We start from the raw sequence: 20,678 nt of genomic DNA on the forward strand, positions 1-20,678 counted from the left end.
CGCTATTTCATTGGCTTAATATGAAAATTTCTGAATTTATTTGGAACAAGAAAAAACCTCGTATTGCTCTCGCCAAGCTGAAGGCCTCTAAGATTAAAGGTGGTTTAAATTTACCTGATTTTTATTATTATTACATCGCATCCTTAGCCAAATACGGAGCTCATTGGATTGTTGATTCTTATCCACAGGATCAACCAGCATGGTTTGAAATGGAATGCTTTTTATGTGCACCACTACACATCTCCTGCTTCCTTACAGTATCGATACCTAGACATTTGAGAAAGTACTCTTTGCTAAGTGCAACGCAACATGCTTTTCAACTATTAGATGCAGCGGCTGAGATATCTGTTGCTGAAAGCCCACTCATGTCCCTTTGGAATAATTCTAAAATTCAAAATAATGGTAGATCTCTTTCATGGAAAAGGTGGCAGCGGGCGGATGTATGGTTTGTTCATCAATTGATCCCCTCCACTTCATTTGTCCCATTTGATACTTTTTGTTCTGTAAACTCACTTCCATCCTCTATATATCCCCAATGGCTTACGCTTACTGAAATACTATCTAACGTTCAAATGCGTCCTGACTTTATGACCTCTCAACAAACCATTCGTCACTGGTCTACTTTAGCTCTACTGAAAGGTAAGGCGATATCTCTTTTCTATAGTATCTTAAGAGACCACACCTTCACCTTTACACCTCAATCCATGAACCATTGGGGTTCTATCCTAACGACCACACTTTCTGAAATAGACTGGAAACTCTTCTGGTCATCTACAAATCGTCCTCTATTATCCTCAAGAGTTTCACAATCAATGTTCTTTGTTATGTGGAATGCAATATGGACTCCATTTCGAATGTGGAAAGCGAAACTGAAACAAGATCCTACTTGTTGGAACTGTTTGAAAGAACCTGGAACTCTTGATCACATGCTTCTTCACTGCACTATGGTTCATTCCTTTTGGATTCGTATCTGGGACACCATAAAATCTATTACCAAATGTTCAGAAGATATTTCCATGGACATTATAATCCTTCGTTCTCAACACCCTTGTTTTGTACTATCAAACTGTCCTCCTAAACTCATTGACACCATGATTGTGACAGCTCTTATGCACATTTTGAAAAATTGGAAGACATCCACACTACTAGACTACACCTTTTGGTGGAACTCTTTGAGCATGTACCACAAATTCGAATCATATGCATATGAAAAGAACATGATATCCAGTTTCTCTACAAATCTCGTGCGAAATAAATCACCTTGGTCATTCTTAGATTCATATGTTCACTCTGCCTCGTAGACAATTCTGCCTCTCTCTCTTTCTCTCTCTCTCTCTTTCCTTATCTCTCTTTTTTCTTTTATTTCATCATCTCAGCTTCTCTACCCTTTCTATTTCTTTTCTTAGCAGTTTCAAATACTCTGAATTCTTCTTACTAATCTGTTATATGCAAATGAATGTAATTATGGTTTCTTTTGTTTATACATCATTATTTTTTATTCAATTTATATGTATTTGAACTACTTTTTGTATATCACCTATAATATTCAATAAAATTATTCAATAAAAAAAAAAAAAGAGAAGACAAGTCAGAAGGAAGTGATGGTATCTGAGCAAGGTGGACAAAATAAAACTGAGTGAGGTGTGTGGCGATGATACAGTTATACTGTACTACAGTGGCGGGAATGGGCTGCACATGCGCAGAAGACTGTTTTTCAGCTTTCTCAGCGGGCCTATCACTCCGGGATGGCGCCGTCACCCGTGATGTCATTTACATGTGTGGCTAGAAAGATCACTGTCCATGGAGAAAGAAAGAAAAAAGCAAAGCCACTGTCCAGACCATGGTGTTGATGGATCTGCTGCTCCCACTGCTTCTAATGTATACTGTCTGTTTCTAAGGGGGAGGTCTGGCGGGTGCAGCCTAGACAGCAGCTCTATGCTTTTATACCACCTTTTTTTTTTTTTTTTTTTACTACAAAGTGACTTGGCTGGCAGAAAACTGCACTGCAGGACTGGGGAGGGAGATACTACTGGACTGGGGGGAAGGGGGAACATCCATAAAAGTTTTGTCCAGGGCTCCATACATGGTGAAATTAATCCCAAAAGTGGATGATAAATTATACAGGAAGAGGTTGAAAATATGTCTGTTTCCTACAGAATAGGGCTGTGAGAAAATAATAAATGTGAAAATGTCTAATAGTGGGTTTTATTATTGTAATTTTAAAATATTGTGTTTTATGATATGGATATCTTATTTATGTACTGTGCACTAGCTGATATATAAGAGTTTTAAAATAATTTTCTTAAATGTATGGTGATAGTGCAGGTGTCCTAGTGAATTTCGGGGAGACATTCACTGATAGCTAAGGTAGCCTGAACAATGATGGATATTTAAATTAGAATCCATAGCCCTGAATGGGTTAAACATGGCCACGGAGTGGAAGGTAATCTTTGGACAGATGCATAAATGGATGATGTCATGATGCTAAAATTTAAATTGCAGTGGTGTTGTGTATTGTTGCCATATTTGATTGCTTCTTTCCTGTTTGATTCTGGATATTTGCTTCCCTGAAGATGCCTATGTAAGACAGGGTATGTCTGTAGGGATGTGTATGAAACATTTAAATCCTAAAACTAAAAACTAAAACTAAACCTTAGGTTTGTATACCGCATCATCTCAACATATGCAGAGCTCGACACGGTTAACAAGAATTAGGGTGAAAAGGAACTCCATTGGAGGGAAAGATGAAGAGGAAATTTAGAGGACTAGAGTAAACAGAGAGGGAGGAAGAGTTACATTTTTGAGAATAACCAGGTTTTCAGATGTTTACGGAAGAGTTGGAGGGAGATCAGATTCCTAAGAGGGGAGGTAAGGTTGTTCCAGAGCTCAGTGATTCTAAAAGAGAGGGAAGAACTTAGTTTTCCTACAAGGGAGACGCCTTTTAGAGAGGGAAAGGAAAGTTTCAGTTTTTGGATGGATCTGGTGGAATTGGGGTGAGAGGAGTTTCAAGAAAGAGGAATAAAGGGGGGGAGGATGCCGTTTAGGATCTTGAAAGTAAGGCAGGCACATTTGAAGTGGACTCTGGAGATTATCGGAAGCCAGTGGAGCTTGGAAAAAAGCGGTGAGACGTGGTCGAATTTGCTTTTTGCGAAGATAAGCTTAGCAACGGCATTCTGAATCCGCTGGAGTCTTTGAAGGTTTTTATTTGTTAGGCTTAGGTAGATAGAGTTGCAATAGTCCAGTCTGGAAATGATGGTGGATTGGACAAGGACGGCAAAGTGTTTTTGATGGAAACAGGTTATCACTTTCCTCAGCATGTAAGGCTGAAGAAACATTTTTTTAATAGGGGGTTGAGGTGATCATTGAAGGAAAGTGTAGAGTCAATGATGACTCCCAGAATTTTACTTGAGTATTCAAGATGCAGAGTGGAACCAGAGGACAGAGGGATGGAGGTGGGCAGTTGGTCCAATTTTGGGCCGAGCCAGAGAAGTTTTGTTTTGGATTCGTTCAGTTTTATCTGCACAGTGTGGGCCCAGGATTGAAGGTTCAATATACATGAGGATATGTTCGCAGAGAGGTTGGTGAGGTTCCGGTCGGTCTCAAGGAGGACAAAGATGTCATCTGCGTGTGTAAAGTGTTTCAAGGGGGGAGAGATGGTAAAATTATGGTCATACCTGTTAATTTTCTTTCCTTTAGAAGCAGCAGATGAATCCAGAGACTAGTGAGATGAATCCAGAGACTAGTGGGTATAGCTCACATCGACCAGCAGGTGGAGATAGAGAACTGATTAACAGTTGGCCTTAAAGCCTGGTGTTCCTTCTGTTGATTCAGTTATGCACTTTGCCCAAGCATCCCGAAAGGAGAATGAGCAGCCACAAAACTCCATTCCAGTAAAAAATGTGTCTTCCCTTCTGAATATCATTGATATTTTCTGTTTTTTTTATTTTTATTTTTTTCAGTCATGAAATAATACACTTACCAACCATAGCCCCGGCTAACCCAATGACCTAAACACCCTACACACAGCCCGTGCACTTGGGGAGGGGCTCTGGATTCATCTGCTGCTTCTAAAGGAAAGAAAATTAACAGGTATGACCATAATTTTACCTTCCATAGCAAAGCAGCAGATGAATCCAGAGACTAGTGGGATGTAGCAAAGCAAACTCAAACTGGGTGGGACGCCAATGCCGCCTCTGCCAGCACTGCAGCGCCAAAACTCGCCTCTGAACGGGCCGCTACATCTAACCGATAATGCTTTGAAAAAGTATTCCCTGACGACCAAGTGGCCGCCCGGCAAATCTCCTCTAATGACATCCCCCCGGACTCCGCCCAAGATGTAGCCAAAGCCCGAGTGGAATGAGCATGAAGGTGCTCCGGTACCTTCTTCCCTGACAACACATACGCCGAAGCAACAGTGTCCTTGATCCAACGCGCAATGGACGCTTTAGACGCCGCCATCCCTTTGTTTTTACCCGCGAACGCGACAAAGAGATGGTCCGACCGGCGAAAATCATTCGTCACCTCCAAATAATGGAGAAGCATACGGCGGACATCCAGTAGCCGTACCGACAAAAATCGCTTCCCCCAATCCTCCTTCCTGAAGGATGGCAGGAACAAACTCTGGTTCACATGAAAGGACGAAATAACCTTAGGCAGGAAGGACGGCACCGTACGCACCGTCACCCCAGTCTCCGAGAAACGCAAAAAGGGTTCCCTGCAAGAAAGCGCTTGCAGCTCCGATACTCGCCTTGCTGAAGCCATCGCCACCAAAAATACTGTTTTCAGTGTGACATCTTTCAAAGTGGCCGCTGACAGGGGCTCAAAAGGTGCCCCCTGCAATTTCCCAAGGACGAGCTTAAGGTTCCAAGTTGGACAAATTCGCTTAACCGGCGGCCGGATATGTTGAACCCCCTTGAGGAAACGCACCACGTCCGGCTGCGACGCAAGAGCCGAGCGAGCCACCCGGCCCCTGTAACAGGCAATGGCCGATACCTGAACCTTTAAAGAGTTATATGCTAACCCTTTCTCTACGCCCTCCTGCAGGAACGCAAGAATAGCCGGCAGAGAAGCATGGAAAGGCGCAATTCCGTGTCTTCCGCACCATGCCTCAAAGATCCTCCAGACCCTCGCATAGGAGGCTGACGTTGAAATCCTCTTAGCCTTAAGCAGGGTGGAAATCACCCGTTCTGAATAGCCCTTCTTTTTCAGCCTTGACCTTTCAATAGCCAGGCCGTAAGACCAAAGCGGCCCGGATCTTCCATCAATATTGGACCCTGAGTTAGCAAGTCCGGAGTTACCTGGAACGCTACCTGCTCGCCTACCGACAGCAGCATCAGATCTGCGTACCACGGCCGCCGTGGCCAATCCGGAGCCACCAGGATTATTCTGCCTCGAAAGCGAGAGATGCGTTGCAACACCCGCCCTATCATGGGCCAAGGCGGGAATACATACAGAAGGGAATTCGGAGGCCACGGGAGAGCTAATGCGTCCACCCCCTCCGATCCCTGTTCCTTGCGTCTGCTGAAGAACCGAGGCACCTTCGCATTGCGGGAAGAGGCCATGAGATCCATCTCTGGCAACCCCCAACGACGGACTAGCAGGCCGAACGCTGGAGACGACAACTCCCATTCGCCCGGATCGAGAAGAGTTCTGCTGAGGAAGTCCGCTTGCACGTTTTCGTGCCCTGCAATGTGTGCCGCCGACAGAAGCGGAACATGCCCCTCTGCCCATCGAAACAAATGTCTTGCCTCTTCGGCTAACTGCGGACTCCGGGTGCCCCCCTGACGATTGACATATGCGACCGCCGTGACACTGTCCGAAAAGATCCTGGTCGGTCTGTCGTGAACTAGGGCCTGAAAAGCCCGCAGCGCTAACCGGATCGCTCTTAATTCCAGCAAGTTTATGGGCCATTGAGCCTCCTGGGTAGACCACATTCCCTGCACCGACGTCTGCATGCACTGGGCTCCCCAGCCCCGCAGACTGGCATCCGTTGTAACTACCACCCAATCCGGTGTGGCAAACGGCATGCCCCTCCAAAGATGCAAGTCCTGGAGCCACCAGCGCATGCTGCGAGCTGCTCGAGGACTCCACTGGAGACGCACATTGTAATTCAGAGAAGCTGGGGACCAGCGAGAGAGCAGAGACTGCTGTAAGGGCCTCATGTGGCTCCGGGCCCAGGGAACCACCTCCAGAGTCGCCACCATGGAGCCCAGCACCTGTACATAATTCCAAACTCGAGGTCTGGGCGACCCGAGAAGGAGGCGAATTTGAGCCTGCAATTTCTCCCCCCGATCTCGGGGTAGAAACACCTTCCCCAGAGCCGTATCGAACCGTACCCCCAGATGCACCAAAGACTGCGATGGGGACAAAACACTCTTGGGAAAGTTGACAATCCACCCCAACGACTGAAGGAGAGAGATAACTCTCTGCGTCACCGACAAACTCTCCTGCCGGGATGAGGCGCGGATCAACCAATCGTCCAAGTAAGGGTGTACCCGAATCCCTTCCTTGCGTAGAAAAGCGGCTACCACCACCATGACTTTGGAAAACGTGCGGGGAGCCGTCGCCAGGCCAAAGGGCATTGCCCGAAACTGATAATGTTGGCCCAGAATCGCAAACCGCAGATACCGCTGGTGCGGAGGCCATATCGGAATATGGAGGTACGCCTCCTTGAGATCGAGAGACGTGAGGAACTCTCCTGGTCTTACCGCCGCAATAACCGAGCGCACCGTTTCCATTCGGAAATGGCGCACGCTGAGGAATCTGTTGACCCTTTTGAGATCCAGCACTGGTCTGAAGGACCCCCCCTTCTTTGGTACAATGAAGTATAGGGAATATATACCGCGGCCTACCTCTTCCGGGGGCACCGGTACCACCGCCCCCAGTTCGAGCAGCCCCTGAAGCGTCCTGCGGACCTCGGATCCCTTGGCCGCGCCACGGCACGGGGACACCAAGAAAGAATCTACGACGGGAGCGGCGAATTCTAATTTGTACCCTTCGTGAACAATGTCCAACACCCATTGGTCGGACGTGACTGTGGCCCACTCCGCCCGGAATGCCGAAAGCCGACCCCCTAAGGGCAGGGCGGAGGGAGCCAAGCCCCCGTCATTGTGGAGGGCGACTGGCTGGGGTACGGGCTGACTGCCCTGAAGAGGGTCTCGCCGTACGAAAGGAACCTCTCTGCTGAAACCGAGGTCTCGAAGCAGAGAACGGGCCAGATGCAGACCTGGAAAAAGGTTTACCAGCCCTGGCCCGCCTAACATCCCGGAAACGCGGTCTAGACGATGCGGCCCTAACCGGGGGCCTAGCCCTGTCCTCCGGTAAACGCTGCGTTTTGGTATCCCCAAAATCCTTTACCAGTTTATCCAACTCCGCTCCAAACAATAAACCCCCTTTAAACGGGAGTCTCACCAGCCGGAGCTTGGACGCTGCATCGGCCGCCCAATGACGGAGCCACAAGGACCTGCGTGAAACCACAGACAGAGACATCTGTTTCGCAGACGCCCGAATAATATCATATAAGGAGTCCGCCAAATAAGCCAAGCCTGACTCCAAATCAGCCAGTTCCGAAGGGATAGTACCCCCAGACTCCAGCAAATTATCGGTCATCCCCTGTGACCACTGCAGACAAGCCCGCGCCGCGTAAGAACTGCAGATTGCGGCCTGTAAGGTAACTGCAGCCACTTCAAAGGACATCTTTAGGGATGCTTCAATCTTTCTATCCTGTGCATCCTTAAGTGTCACGCCCCCTTCAACCGGCAAGGTAGTTCTCTTAGTCACCGCCGCCACCAGAGCGTCCACCCTAGGTAACCTAAACTTGTCCAGTTCGGTCGGTTCGACCGGATACAAGAGCCTCATGGCCCTTGCCACCCGCAAACTGGCCTCCGGCGCCTCCCATTGCGCCGAGATCAGCTCCTGCATGGCCTCATGGACCGGAAAGGCCTTAGGCGGCCTACGTGTACCTGCCATCAGGGGGTTACCGGACCCCTTGGCATCTTCCTGAGCAATGTTCAAACTCTGCAAAGCCTTTGAAATAAAAGAAGAAAGCTCCTCTCTATGGAACAACCGGATAGCCGAAGGGTCATCCCCCTCCCTACCCGGGATACTCTCCGTATCCCAATCCAATAGCTCCCCTTCCTCCAACGACTCAGGCAGGGAGAAAGGTGATCTGGGCAAAATATCCACCGCCTCCGCAGACACTAGCCTGCGCTTCTTAGCCCCCTGCGACTGCCCCGGGGATCCTGCTGCCCCCGCAGTGGGTCTAGCATCTGTCCCCTCCCCCCCTGCAGAGGTAGAGGGTACCGCAAGGGACCGCCCGGCCCCCAGCACCGGCTGGGTAGGCTGCGAGCTCTGCAATTTAAATGCCTGATGGAGCAACATCACAAACTCGGGCGAAAATGCACCCCAGCTAAGAGGCACTCCCCCGCCCTGCTCCGAGCCGAGGGGTGGGTCCGCGCCGGCCTCCAGCGCTCTCGACTCTTCCCCCGCCGCCTCACTCTTGTCATCCGTGGCCGAGTCCTGCAGTAACCCTGCATCGACTACGAGCGGCGGGGACATTGCGCAAGACTCCCGCACCCGGGACATGGCCGCCTCACAAGCCGCCAAAAACGGGTCGTCTGCCGGTGCTTCCAAGCACCCGGCAGAGCAAAGACCCGACCGTGTTCGGCGCTTCCCACAGCGCGAACACAGCTGACCAGCCTCTGCAGCCATCCCCCCTCGGCCTGACAAAAACGCTCCGACACGGTTTTTTTTTATTTTTTTTTTTCAGCCACGCGGCGAACGCCGCCGAATGACGACTCCGCCCCCCAAGACGTCCGGCACCCGGGAAACGCGACCACACTCGAGGAAGAAAAATAACACACTCACCCGGTCAGCTGCTTACCCCCGAAGCCAGGCAATCATTGGTAAATGTACTGCATGCCGAGTGAAGCACAGCACGGCTCAGTACAAGCAGGAAGGCCTCCCTTTTTTTTTTTTTTAAACTGGAATGAAGAAGCCAGCCACTCCTGCACCTGGAAAGGAACCCCTCTATCCAACGGAGGGGAGGGTGGAGCAGGGACCTGGGAGGGCCCAGGTGTACCTCCCAAAGCCGGCACCAATCAGCCAGGCACCCCCACCTACTGAAGAGAACTAGTCTCAACAGAGGAATCCTAACGGAACACCACTTCAATCTATCCTGCAGCAGGCAGAGACCAGGAGCTAGAAAGATAGCTCCATCCCTGCTGGGAGATAGAGCAAAACTGAATCAACAGAAGGAACACCAGGCTTTAAGGCCAACTGTTAATCAGTTCTCTATCTCCACCTGCTGGTCGATGTGAGCTATACCCACTAGTCTCTGGATTCATCTCACTAGTCTCTGGATTCATCTGCTGCTTTGCTATGGAAGGAGGAGTTTGAGGGAGGACATATAAATGTTGAAAAGGATAGGAGAGAGAGGTGAGCCTTGTGGGACTCCACAGATCGGGTTCCAGGGGGAGGAAGAAATGCCCTTCATGTTGACTGTGTAGAAGCGGGATGGTAGATGGATGGTGTAGAGTGGTCTAGATCAGGTTTTTTCAGTAGTGGGGTTAAGGAGATATGGCCCATTTCTGGGGAGAATAGGCCCGAGTGGAGGGAGAAGTTTATGAGAATGGTAAGAGATGAGATGGCCTTAGGGGGAGTGTTCTCGTAAAGGTAGGCGGGGAATGGATCTAATTGCAGGATTTCAGTTTGAGGCAGAGATTATGGACCAGGGATTCAGAGACAAATTCGAAGGAAGACCAGTATCTGGAAAGAGCACAAGAAGTATCAAAAAGAATGTCACCGTGAGGTTCGGAAAGCTAAAAGAGAGTATGAAGAAAGGCTAGCCAGGGAAGCAAGAAATTTCAAACCATTCTTCAGATATGTTAAAGGGAAGCAGCCAGCTAGAGAGGAAGTGGGACCGCTAGACGACGGAGACAGGAAGGGAGTGGTGAAGGAGGAGAAGGTAGTGGCAGAAAGGCTTAACATGTTCTTCTCGTCTGTATTTACTAACGAAAACACGTCCAACATGCCGGAACCTGAGCAATTCTTCAACGGAAGTCAAGCAGAAAAATTAACATTCATAGAAATGAGCATTGAGGACGTTCGCAGGCAGATAGAAAAACTAAAAACTGACAAATCCCCGGGTCTGGATGGCATACATCCAAGGGTTCTGAAGGAATTAAAGGAGGAGATAGCGGAACTACTGCAGCAAATTTGCAACTTATCCCTAAAAACAGGCAAGATCCCGAAGGATTGGAAGATAGCCAACGTTACGCCCATCTTTAAAAAGGGATCAAGAGGTGATCCGGGAAACTACAGGCCAGTGAGCCTGACTTCAGTTCCTGGGAAAATGGCAGAAGCACTGATAAAAGAAAGCATTGATCAACATTTTGAAAAGCACGAACTTCTGATAGCCAGCCAGCATGGTTTCTGCAAGGGACGATCATGCCAAACAAACTTATTGCACTTCTTCGAAGGAATTAACAAACAGATGGACAAAGGAGACCCCATTGACATCATATATCTAGATTTCCAAAAAGCCTTTGACAAGGTGCCCCATGAACGTCTACTCCGGAAACTAAAGAACCGTGGGGTGGAAGGAGACGTACATAGACGGATCAGAAACTGGTTGGAGGGTAGAAAACAAAGGGTAGGAGTGAAGGGCCACTACTCCGACTGGAGGAGGGTCACGAGTGGTGTCCCGCAGGGCTCGGTGCTTGGGCCGCTACTATTTAATATCTTCATAAATGATCTAGAAACAGGGACGAAGTGCGAAATAATAAAATTTGCGGACGACACTAAACTATTTAATGGAGCTCGGACTACAGAGGAATGTGAAGAATTGCAAAGGGACTTGAACAAACTAGAAGATTGGGCGACGAGATGGCAGATGAAGTTCAACGTTGAGAAATGTAAGGTATTACATGTGTTGAGCAGAAACTCGAGGTACAACTATACAATGGGAGGGATATTATTGAATAAGAGTACCCAGGAAAGGGACTTGGGGGTATTGGTGGACATGACAATGAAGCCGACGGCACAGTGTGCAGCGGCCGCTAAGAGAGCGAATAGAATGCTTGGTATAATCAAAAAAGGTATTACAGCCAGAACGAAAGAGGTTATCCTGCCGTTGTATCGGGCAATGGTGCGCCCGCATTTGGAGTACTGCATCCAATATTGGTCGCCGTACCTTAAGAAGGATATGGCGTTAGTCGAGGGGGTTCAGAGGAGAGCGACGCGTCTGATAAAAGGGATGGAAAACCTGTCATATGCTGAGAGATTGGAGAAGCTGGGTCTCTTTTCCCTGGAGAAGAGGAGACTTAGAGGGGATATGATAGAGACTTACAAGATCATGAAGGGCATAGAGAGAGTAGAGAGGGACAGATTCTTCAAACTTTCGAATAATAAAAGAACAAGAGGGCACTCGGAAAAGTTGATAGGAGACAGATTCAAAACAAATACTAGGAAGTTCTTTTTTACCCAACGTGTGGTGGACACCTGGAATGCACTTCCAGAGGATGTGATTGGGCAGAGTACGGTACTGGGGTTCAAGAAAGGATTGGACAAATTCCTACTGGAAAAGAGGATAGAGGGGTATAGATAGAAGATTACTGCACAGGTCCTGGACCTGCTGGGCCACCGCGTGAGCGGACTGCTGGGCACGATGGACCTCGGGTCTGACCCAGCAGAGGCATTTCTTATGTTCTTATGTACATTACCCTTCCGTTCAATTTAATATTTCTTCCATTCCCCCTCCATATAAAAAACCCTGTGGGACCTAATATTGCAGGTAAGTTATTGATTTGTTCTCGATTATCAAAATCAAATGAAGATAGATCAAACTGATTCCCTTGCTCAAACTTTCTTCTGCGGCAACAGTACACTATCCCCCATTGCTATCCCTGTCAAGTATGTAGATGGGCCAAGAGAAAAGTAGGAGGGGAGTCCTGCAAGATAACGCCAGCTCCCTACTTACTTTAACACCCTTGCAAACCAGCTGAGTGCTGGCCTCCGGCGGTACTTGTCATCATCAAAGTCAATGAGGGTATCAGTATCTCTATCAAGCTCCCGAGTGTCATACACTTTGCGGGATGCAGTGACTGAAAGACAAAAGCAGAAAAATGAACAAACCAACATTTACAGATCATAATACACTTTCCCCTCCCCATTCGCAGTTTCATCACTTGCGATTTCACATATTTGCAATTTTGGGGGGAGGGGGAAACCCCCCCTAGTTTAGCCTTCCCCCCGGCATCCCGGCCTTTCTTGGTGGTCTAGCAGGCTTTCGGGGCAGGAGTGATCTTCCTACGCTCCTGCCCTGTGTATATTGCCAATAGGAAATGGCTTCCGTGAGCTCCCGTCATAGTCTCGAGAGACTACGGGAACTCACGGCAGTCATTTCCTATTGGCGATCTGCACGGGGCAGGAGCATAGGAAGATCGTTCCTGCCCCGAAAGCCCGCTAGACCACCAGGTAAGGCCAGGATGCCGGGGGGAAGGTGGGAGGGAGGCGGGGATGGGTCAGAGCTGGCTGAGAAGATATTCGCGGTCCGGCTCTGCCCCTATCCCCCGCAAATAACGAGGGAGAAGTGTAGAAAACTGAAGTATTAACTGGCAATGACAAACTCTTTATTTTCTGTAGAAGTTAGTGGCATCATTATCAACTGGGGAGAGGTGTTTTGGCACATTTGCACTCAAGGGATGTGGGTTGACCATGTTGGAAACAGGATACTGGGCTTGATGGACCTTCAATCTGTCCCAGTATGACAATTCTTTTGTTCTTAAGGTTTCATTATAGTCACCAAAATCCATAATATGTAATACATGGGCTAAGTTCCTCTTATTTTAAGAGTATAATAAGTCATGACGGGATAATTTTATAAGATGCCTAAGTAAAAAGTACAAAAAAGGCATCGATTTTATAAAATCAGCATAGTTGCCCAGGTATCTTTATAAAATAGGTTCCCAGAACCAGCCCAAATGCCCACATAAAAATTTATACCTACCTCAAAAAAGGTGGGAATGTATACAGATTCACTAAGCATGTACCCATGTTCCCACCACCATTCCCCCCTAGGACCTTTCCACATGATTACTTCATTTTACAAGCTAAAAGGGCTTTACAGGTTGAGAGAGCTTTATAAAATTACCCCCTGTGTGTCTTGATGTCATAGGTGAGGCCACACCTGGAATGTCTAAAGGAACGCATATAAACCAGTGAGCACACAAAGCAGGCCTTTAAGAGACCATAGGCAGCTTGCCATATAGTGGAAGAAGGTGAGAGATTCATATACAAAGTCCATTCCAGCACACTAGGCATCCTCTGGCAATAAGGACCAACAAGTTAAATAAGCACCAATTGATAAGAAAGCATTACCTGCATTGATGGCATTGCTGTTGCTGCTCGCTTCGCTCATGTTGATGATCGCATGTTCTTCCTTCACACCGCCATTATTCAAGCCCAGGTGAGAGGGGTGGCTGGGCTTGGAGCTATAGGAAATGGCTGAAGAGGCACTCTGCTGTCTCAGATTCTCCGAGTCCTGACCTGAAGTTGCTGAAAGGACAGTAGAGTCAATGTTTATTGCTTCTTACACAGGAACCCTCAAAGGGATAGTTAGTTATCAAGCCACATTAGAGCACTAACCCGCATATTGAAGGGCTATAATGCAGGCTGTAGTGCCCTAATGCAGCAATATTTAGGTCATCCTGCATTACATAGTAAAGAGATACAAAACATGCAATACATTTAAAGTAGCTAATTACTATGTAAATACTATACCACAGCTAGCAATGTGCACTGGGTGGCCACCACAAGGCATATTATAACCAGTAAAATAACCTCAGCAAAACGCTGTTAAAAGGGGTTGGTATCCATCAGCAAAAAAGTGGTGGCCACTCCCACTGGGTTAAAGGCTTGGGAGGAGGAATTTGGAATTAAAAGTCCTTGTCAAATTGGTCCAAATTGTCCACCAGAGAAGGGATTGCTGTAATTCTGAAGTGACTGAGATGGCATACTTCAGATTTCTCATGACCTGATACCACTAGGAGCACCTTGCAAAAGGAGGTATGCCATGTACAGTGGAGGCTATGTGGCCTAACAACCTCAACAACTGTTGAGTTGTGACCTGTTGGCTGCTGCAAACCTGATCAATAATGCAAATGAGCTTATCTCCTCTTACTTTAGGAAAGTAGGCTTGAGCTTTAACCACGTCTAACAGAAATCCAATGTATTCCAATTGCTGCACTAGGAGTAGGTGGGACCTTGGCTAGTTGATTACCTAATAGCTCCAGCACCCAAATAGTTCACTGCAGACAGATACCTTTATGTTCGATATGCTCTGCTTAAATCAATCAAAAGCTTGTCCCCTGCTTAGACTGGGAAGTTGGTTGAAATTTTAGGGCCCTGCAGAGGGCAAGTCAAGAAAGTGAACCTATGTCTTTGGGAATAGCAGGGACACTTCAGACCTCCCACCCAAAAGCTTCTGAGAAATGGAGATCACAGAAGGAGTGGGCTGAGATAGGGACTTCATGGTGTTGGTCTGTTTCTTAATGAGGTCAGCAACTTTTTCCACATTGTTGCCCCACCAACTTCTCTTGAACTGCTGGTTCTAGGTCTGAGATACACAGCTATGAGAGTCTGTGCATGCCAATATTTATGGCAGAAAGTCTGGACACTACGTCAAAAGTTGCTTGAGCTTTCAACACTCCTTCTGTTTAGCTGCTAGCTAGAGGCAGAGTGTCCGCAAACTCTAGCACTCTGTGCACCAAGTTCTTTAACTGCGAATGTAGAGCTGGTAAGACTGGATGCAGGAAAAGAGCATCGAGCTTTGAAACACTTTCCTCACAAAAGACTCCAGCATGCAAGCAAGCAGGGAAAGACAATCCATGGGTTCTCATGCTTCTGGCTCTTTTGAGAATGGATTTGACCACCATGGAATGGTTTGGAAGTTGCGGCTTCTTAAATCCAGGAGCCTTCTCGATTCTTCACTTAAGAGTCCACCTTCTTTGAAATAACCTGCACAGTGAGTGTGGGATTGCTCAATTCCTCATGTGCATAGTTTTAAGGATGTTGTGCACAGGCAATGTCACAGCTTCCTTAATAGGAGAGTCTTAATCAAGGACATCCAACATCTTGGCCCTAGGCTCATCTTTGACCTCCAACTTAAATGGGATGGCTTCCCCTATCTCAAAAAGTTTAAAGAGATCTTCTGGAAGATACTTTTTCTTTTCCTGTGGCAGAAAGGAATCTGAAGAGGTCCTCCGGCTCTACATCAGACCTTCAGAAGCAGTCCAAATCCGATTCAGCTAAGTACTCCTCATGGGATGACCGAGTCTGCATCTGCCTTGGATCACTGGATGTACAATCAGGTTCTGGGTGAGAGTGCTGAGGTACAGGTCCCTTCCTGGACTCCAGGATTGCTTCTTTCCCCAGTGGGCTGAAATGGAGCACTGCATTTGTTGGTGCTGGCTCTGATGCACAAATGAAACACCAGCATTGATGAGCCCATCCTGGAGACCCATAGTCAGTACTGGCGCTCTCGATGCCTTGGTATTGCGCTAAGCTAGGATGCACTCCAGTTCCTTCTCCAATATGGCCTTGTGAAGTTGTAGAAGCCAAACTGGAGGCAGGGTCCAGGCTTCAAGGAGATTGATACATTGGCCCCATCTCCACAGAAGTGAAATGGTCCTCACAGTTCAAACACTTCTAAGGGACCAACAATGCTGGTATCCCAGAGTTCCTGGTACTGTGCTTCGAAGAGGACTGATACTGATGCTTCTTTGCCTTCACATGATGCCCAGCATCGGGGTCCCTTTATGCTGAGGAGGATACGGAATCCTTCTGAGCTCTCAGTGTCAGGTACGATAAAGCATGGCCTGAGCAGGTGCTATTGTCATCTGACATTGAGGCATGGGGAAACCTTCTTAATGTCGATGCGTCTTAAATGTCTGATACAGCTCCTGAAGCCATATGGACTAATGCCTTTGATGCGAATGGACTGGACTTTGGTATGCCAAAACGTCTCTCATGCAGGCCTTCCAGTTTTTCTGTGTTCTCTTTTGCATTTGAGCAAAAGAAAACAGTGATAGGACTAATGGTCAGGTTCCAGACAGGTTAAGCACGTGTCATGTGGGTCAGTCACACAGTTTGTCATGTGGGTCCTAGCACAGTTTGTGTACTGCTTTAACTCACTAGAACATAATTGGGAAGACAAATCACAGCAAAATAAAAAGGCTCAATTGTCAATTATTTTTTAAACTGGAGCTCAGGCCTAAGGAAGCCATGAGGCACAGAAAAATGAAGGAAACTTAAAAAGACTGAAAATAAATTTAAAAATAAAGAGGAACAAGAGAAAAATAATAATAATAAAACAAGAAATGGTCCCAGATTACTCTCTAAAAAGAGGCAGAAAGGCAAGAAAATAAAACTCCATGTGGAGAAAACAGCTACGTGTCTGAAGAAAATACACAATCACATCTTCACTGGTCATTGTTTTGTGTATGAACAAGAACTATAGGTCTCATACAAGTCAAGCAGGCATGTGCATATGCATGGCTGGGCCTGCCAAAGGCTTCAAGAATCTTCTGAATGCTAGGTAGTTTCAATGTTGGAGCTCCATCGGTGCCATTACTTATTTGTGGTAAACAGTAGTTCTGCTTGTTCTCGGAGAAATACATTTAGTTTATTGTTCCCTAGATATGTATGTAGGTAGGTAGTGTATATACATACATTAAATTTACAAATAAAAAGTTATATCTTCTCCTAGGTAAAAAAAAAAAAAATACCAATCAAGATGGTATACAAATACACTTAAAAATAACAGAAAATATAAAGTTTAAAAACCCACACTATAAAATCAAGGAAAAAGAAAAGCCTTCAGTCCCACACTAGTTTCTTTCATCAAAGTATTAGGCAGCTTCTTCCATTCTTCTGTAGTCCTCATCAAGAAGAATTTCTTCCTTTAGCATTTCTTACTCACTACCCCTTTACCAAGGTTTACCAGAAGAGTTTTATGGGAAGATCGAAGAGGGTGTCCTGGAACATATCATGATAATTGTAAACACAACATTTTGGGAGCCCCATTGTGTAAAAGTTTAAAAGGAAATACTAATAATTTACATATGCTCTATTCCCTTACAGGCTGCCAATGTAAATGACCTAACAACAGGGACACAATATTTCTCCTTGGGGCTTTCAAATGAAATCTTAACATATTTTGTGCAACCTCAAGTATCCCAATGGTTGGTGCAGTGGCCTGAAAACCAGAGGAACTGGGTTCAATTCCCACTGCAGCACCTTGTGACTCTGGGCAAGTCATTTAACCCTCCACTGTCCCAGGTACAAATAAGCACATGTACATAATATGTAAACTGCTTTGATTGTAACCACAGAAAGGCAGTTTACCAAATCCCATCCCATAAGCTCCCAATTCAGGAGCCCAACATATAGCACATTATAAAAAACTTCCCAGCACTAAAATTTTCAGATTAGTTTCAATTTAAAATAAAACAGTCATAGACCTGGGATATCTGAGCATGCCCCACCCCATTCTCTTCCAGAAATACACCCAGCACCTTAACCAAATTCTCTCATGACAAGATATCAATATCAACTGCCACCTGAAGTCATAGTGATGACTAAACAATGAAACACGAAAAAGCTAATTTGGATACATTCCAGATTGTACTACTTGACAACATGCCTGCATTTTATACAACCCCCCCCCAAATTCTATAAATAGATAGTGGGAGCCCAACGGGACAGTTAGGGAAAAATGCTTGAGTACCTGAATAATTTGTAATCTGCATAGAATTATAGGATATGCGGAATATAAATTATTTTTTTTTAAAAAGGTGCCTAGTTAGGTGCCCAACTGCACGCCCAGTTATAGAATAGGGTCAGTTATAGCGTAACACTAGTACTTAGTTGGAGAGGCGCGAATACTGTTCAAATTTGCCTGTATTTGTTTCAAGCAGCTCTGGGATCTAGCGCCTTCCTACCTGCTACCACACTTCATATTACACAACCCACATGACCAACCAGAAACCGAAACATCTTTACGTACCCAAAGATCACAGGCTGCAAAAACAAATCCTTTTTGGACAGGACCTTCATGTTCCAAGCAGGCAGACAGCAGTTCTGGCTGGATAACTACATAAATAGAACCAGTCTGATCTACGGCACATTCCGAAAATCAATTAAAACCGTTCTGTTTGACAAATTCATCTCCTAAACAAAAGCCTCTCCACTCACAAGAATATATTCTCCCTCTGTCTACCTCGATGTAATTTGCTGTCCTCTACCTAGTTCTTATGTAACCGTCACTTCTTGCATGCTGTAATTTGCCGATTGTCCAGCCTTCTTCAAATGTGAACCGCCTAGAAGTCTTTCAACTATGGGGGTCTAGAAGAATAAAGTTATTATTATTATTATTACCAATAATTGCCATTAACTGTCACTAATTAGCAGTAGTGTGTGTAATTTTATTTACACCCCCATTCTGTAAGCTACTAGAGAATGACATGGGGAAAGTTTGTTTCTGTCCCCATCTCGTACTCATGGACTCTAATACAATTTACCATTTCTACAGTGCTGAAAGGCAGCACTGTGCATTTAATATGTAATAGACGGTCCCTGCTCAGAAGAGCTTACAATCTAATCTGGACAGATAGGACATAAAGGGGTTGGGGAGTTTCTTGCAGAGAGAAAGATAGGATGGCCATAGGTATCTTACGGTGAGTGTGAGTTAAGAGTTGTCCTCATTTGCATAAGCCTCGAACACTTGTATTTTATATTTAAATCTTTTTTTATTAAGGCATAAAAAAGGGACAATATTCTGTTCCAACTGTTGTTTGTAAATCACAAATAGAGGCCTTCCATTTTGATCTAGTTTTGGTACAACTTTCCCAAAGATTTGGTTGCCTGTGTTTTTACATCATCTGGGAAGATAGCTGGGTTGTCTTTCAGACATGGGTGTAGAAGAGAAAAAACACAGTGTACATAAGAACTGCCATCTCCGGATCAAACCTTCTGTCCATCAAGTCTGGCGATCCGCACACGCGGTGGCCTAGCCAGGTGTACATCTGGCGTATTTTTAGTCACCCATATCCCTCTATGCCTCTCATAAGGAGATGTGCATCTAGTTTGCTTTTAAATCCTAGAACGGTGGATTCCGCAATAACCTCCTCTGGGAGAGCATTCCAGGTGTCCACCACTTGTTGCGTGAAGCAGAACTTCCTGATATTTGTCCTGGACGTGTCCCCCCTTAGCTTCAGTCCATGTCCTCTTGTCCGTGTCACATTGGACACTGTAAATAATTTTTTTTTCTGCTCTATTTTGTCGATTCCTTTCAGTATTTTGAAAGTCTCGATCATATCCCCTCGCAGTCTCCTTTTCTCAAGGGAGAACAATCCCAGTCTCTTAAGTCGTTCCTCGTATTCCAAGTTCTCCATACCCTTTATTAGCTTTGTTGCTTGTGGATGAACAGGAAAATAAGTGCCTATTAAATGTTTGAAATGCTCCTTGAAGACAGCAACAATTGCAATAACAGTAAGATTCTTCAGCAACTAGGTACTTGATGGAAGGACGTTGCAGGTGGTAGGCATAGTATCAGCAGACAAGATTCTTGTTGCCACATCAGAGGCAGAAAAGACACAAATGAGGTTGGGGGTCAGTAGAGAACAAAGAAGCAAGTTCCTGAAATTTTCATAATTGGTCTCTACTTCTTCACCAGGCCCAGATGAAAATCTTGCAGCCCATCCCTCTGGCAGTCAACCCCACTGTTAGCAACAATTAAGTGATATATAGAGTTTTTTTTTTCCTTTGTTCAGCTGAGAACTGTAGTGTTCAGTGCATGACACATGTGAACATTGTCTTCTAGTTTGCCACAACAGAAGAAAGTCCTCCAACTGCATGGCTGCCAGTAAGAGGTGGTGCTGCAATATTGTGCTTTCAATTGCTAAAGTCAGGCAGGTTCCCTGATGTCCTGAAGAGCTTGCCTGTCCCTCTCTACTGAAACAGCACCCCCCCACTGGCAGGACTGTAGATGGAAGACTCACATTCCATACCATTTCTTTTATCCCACAAAATGTCGGCAAGGATTCATTGTGATTCACTTTAAATGTGCCTGCCTAACATTCAAGATCCTGCATGGCATTCTTCCCCCCTCTAATTCCACTATCTTGGAATTCTACGAGACCTGACACTACCAGATCCACCCATAAACTTAAACTATCTTTCCCCTCGTTAAAAGGCGTTATCTATGCAGGAAAATTAGGGAAATCTCTTTTCTTCGAAATCACTGAGCTTTGGAATAACCTTCCTGCCCTGCTGCGGAATCTGGGCTCCTTCCAATTGTTCCGAAAGCATCTGAAAACTTGGCTATTCTCAAAAATGTAAATCTCACTGCCCTCTTTATAATCACTAATTCTTATTATGTTTTTCCTTCCTTATATTGAAGATCCTGTAAACCGTGCCGAGCTCTATCTTTATGGAGAGGATGCGGTATATAAACCTAAGGTTTAGTTTAGTTTAAATAAACTTATCTCTGGAGGAATCAATAATTAAACTCTGTGATGATAATCAATGGCAATTTCAATAATCACAGCTCTTATACTAAAATTAAATAATATATGAATAATACTCTTATTAAAATGTGAAGTGCTCAGACCTTATAACCT

The 20,678-nt window shown here is 45.9% G+C and overlaps 1 protein-coding gene across 4 annotated transcripts in view; it reads right to left on the bottom strand.

Moving 5' to 3' along the window:
• ZFPL1 (zinc finger protein like 1) overlaps positions 1 to 20,678 on the bottom strand; it is a 76,837-nt gene that overhangs the window by 17,664 nt on the left and 38,495 nt on the right. For all 4 annotated transcript variants that reach the window (XM_033956453.1, XM_033956454.1, XM_033956452.1 and 1 more), the window contains 2 exons: positions 13,378 to 13,554; positions 11,978 to 12,101 (listed from right to left, as the gene is read on the bottom strand). In XM_033956453.1, coding sequence (XP_033812344.1) covers positions 11,978 to 12,101; positions 13,378 to 13,554 — 301 coding nt within the window. The remainder of the gene's footprint in view (positions 1 to 11,977; positions 12,102 to 13,377; positions 13,555 to 20,678) is intronic.

This window comes from Geotrypetes seraphini, chromosome 8 (assembly GCF_902459505.1).
Source record: "Geotrypetes seraphini chromosome 8, aGeoSer1.1, whole genome shotgun sequence".
Lineage (NCBI taxonomy): Eukaryota > Metazoa > Chordata > Amphibia > Gymnophiona > Dermophiidae > Geotrypetes > Geotrypetes seraphini.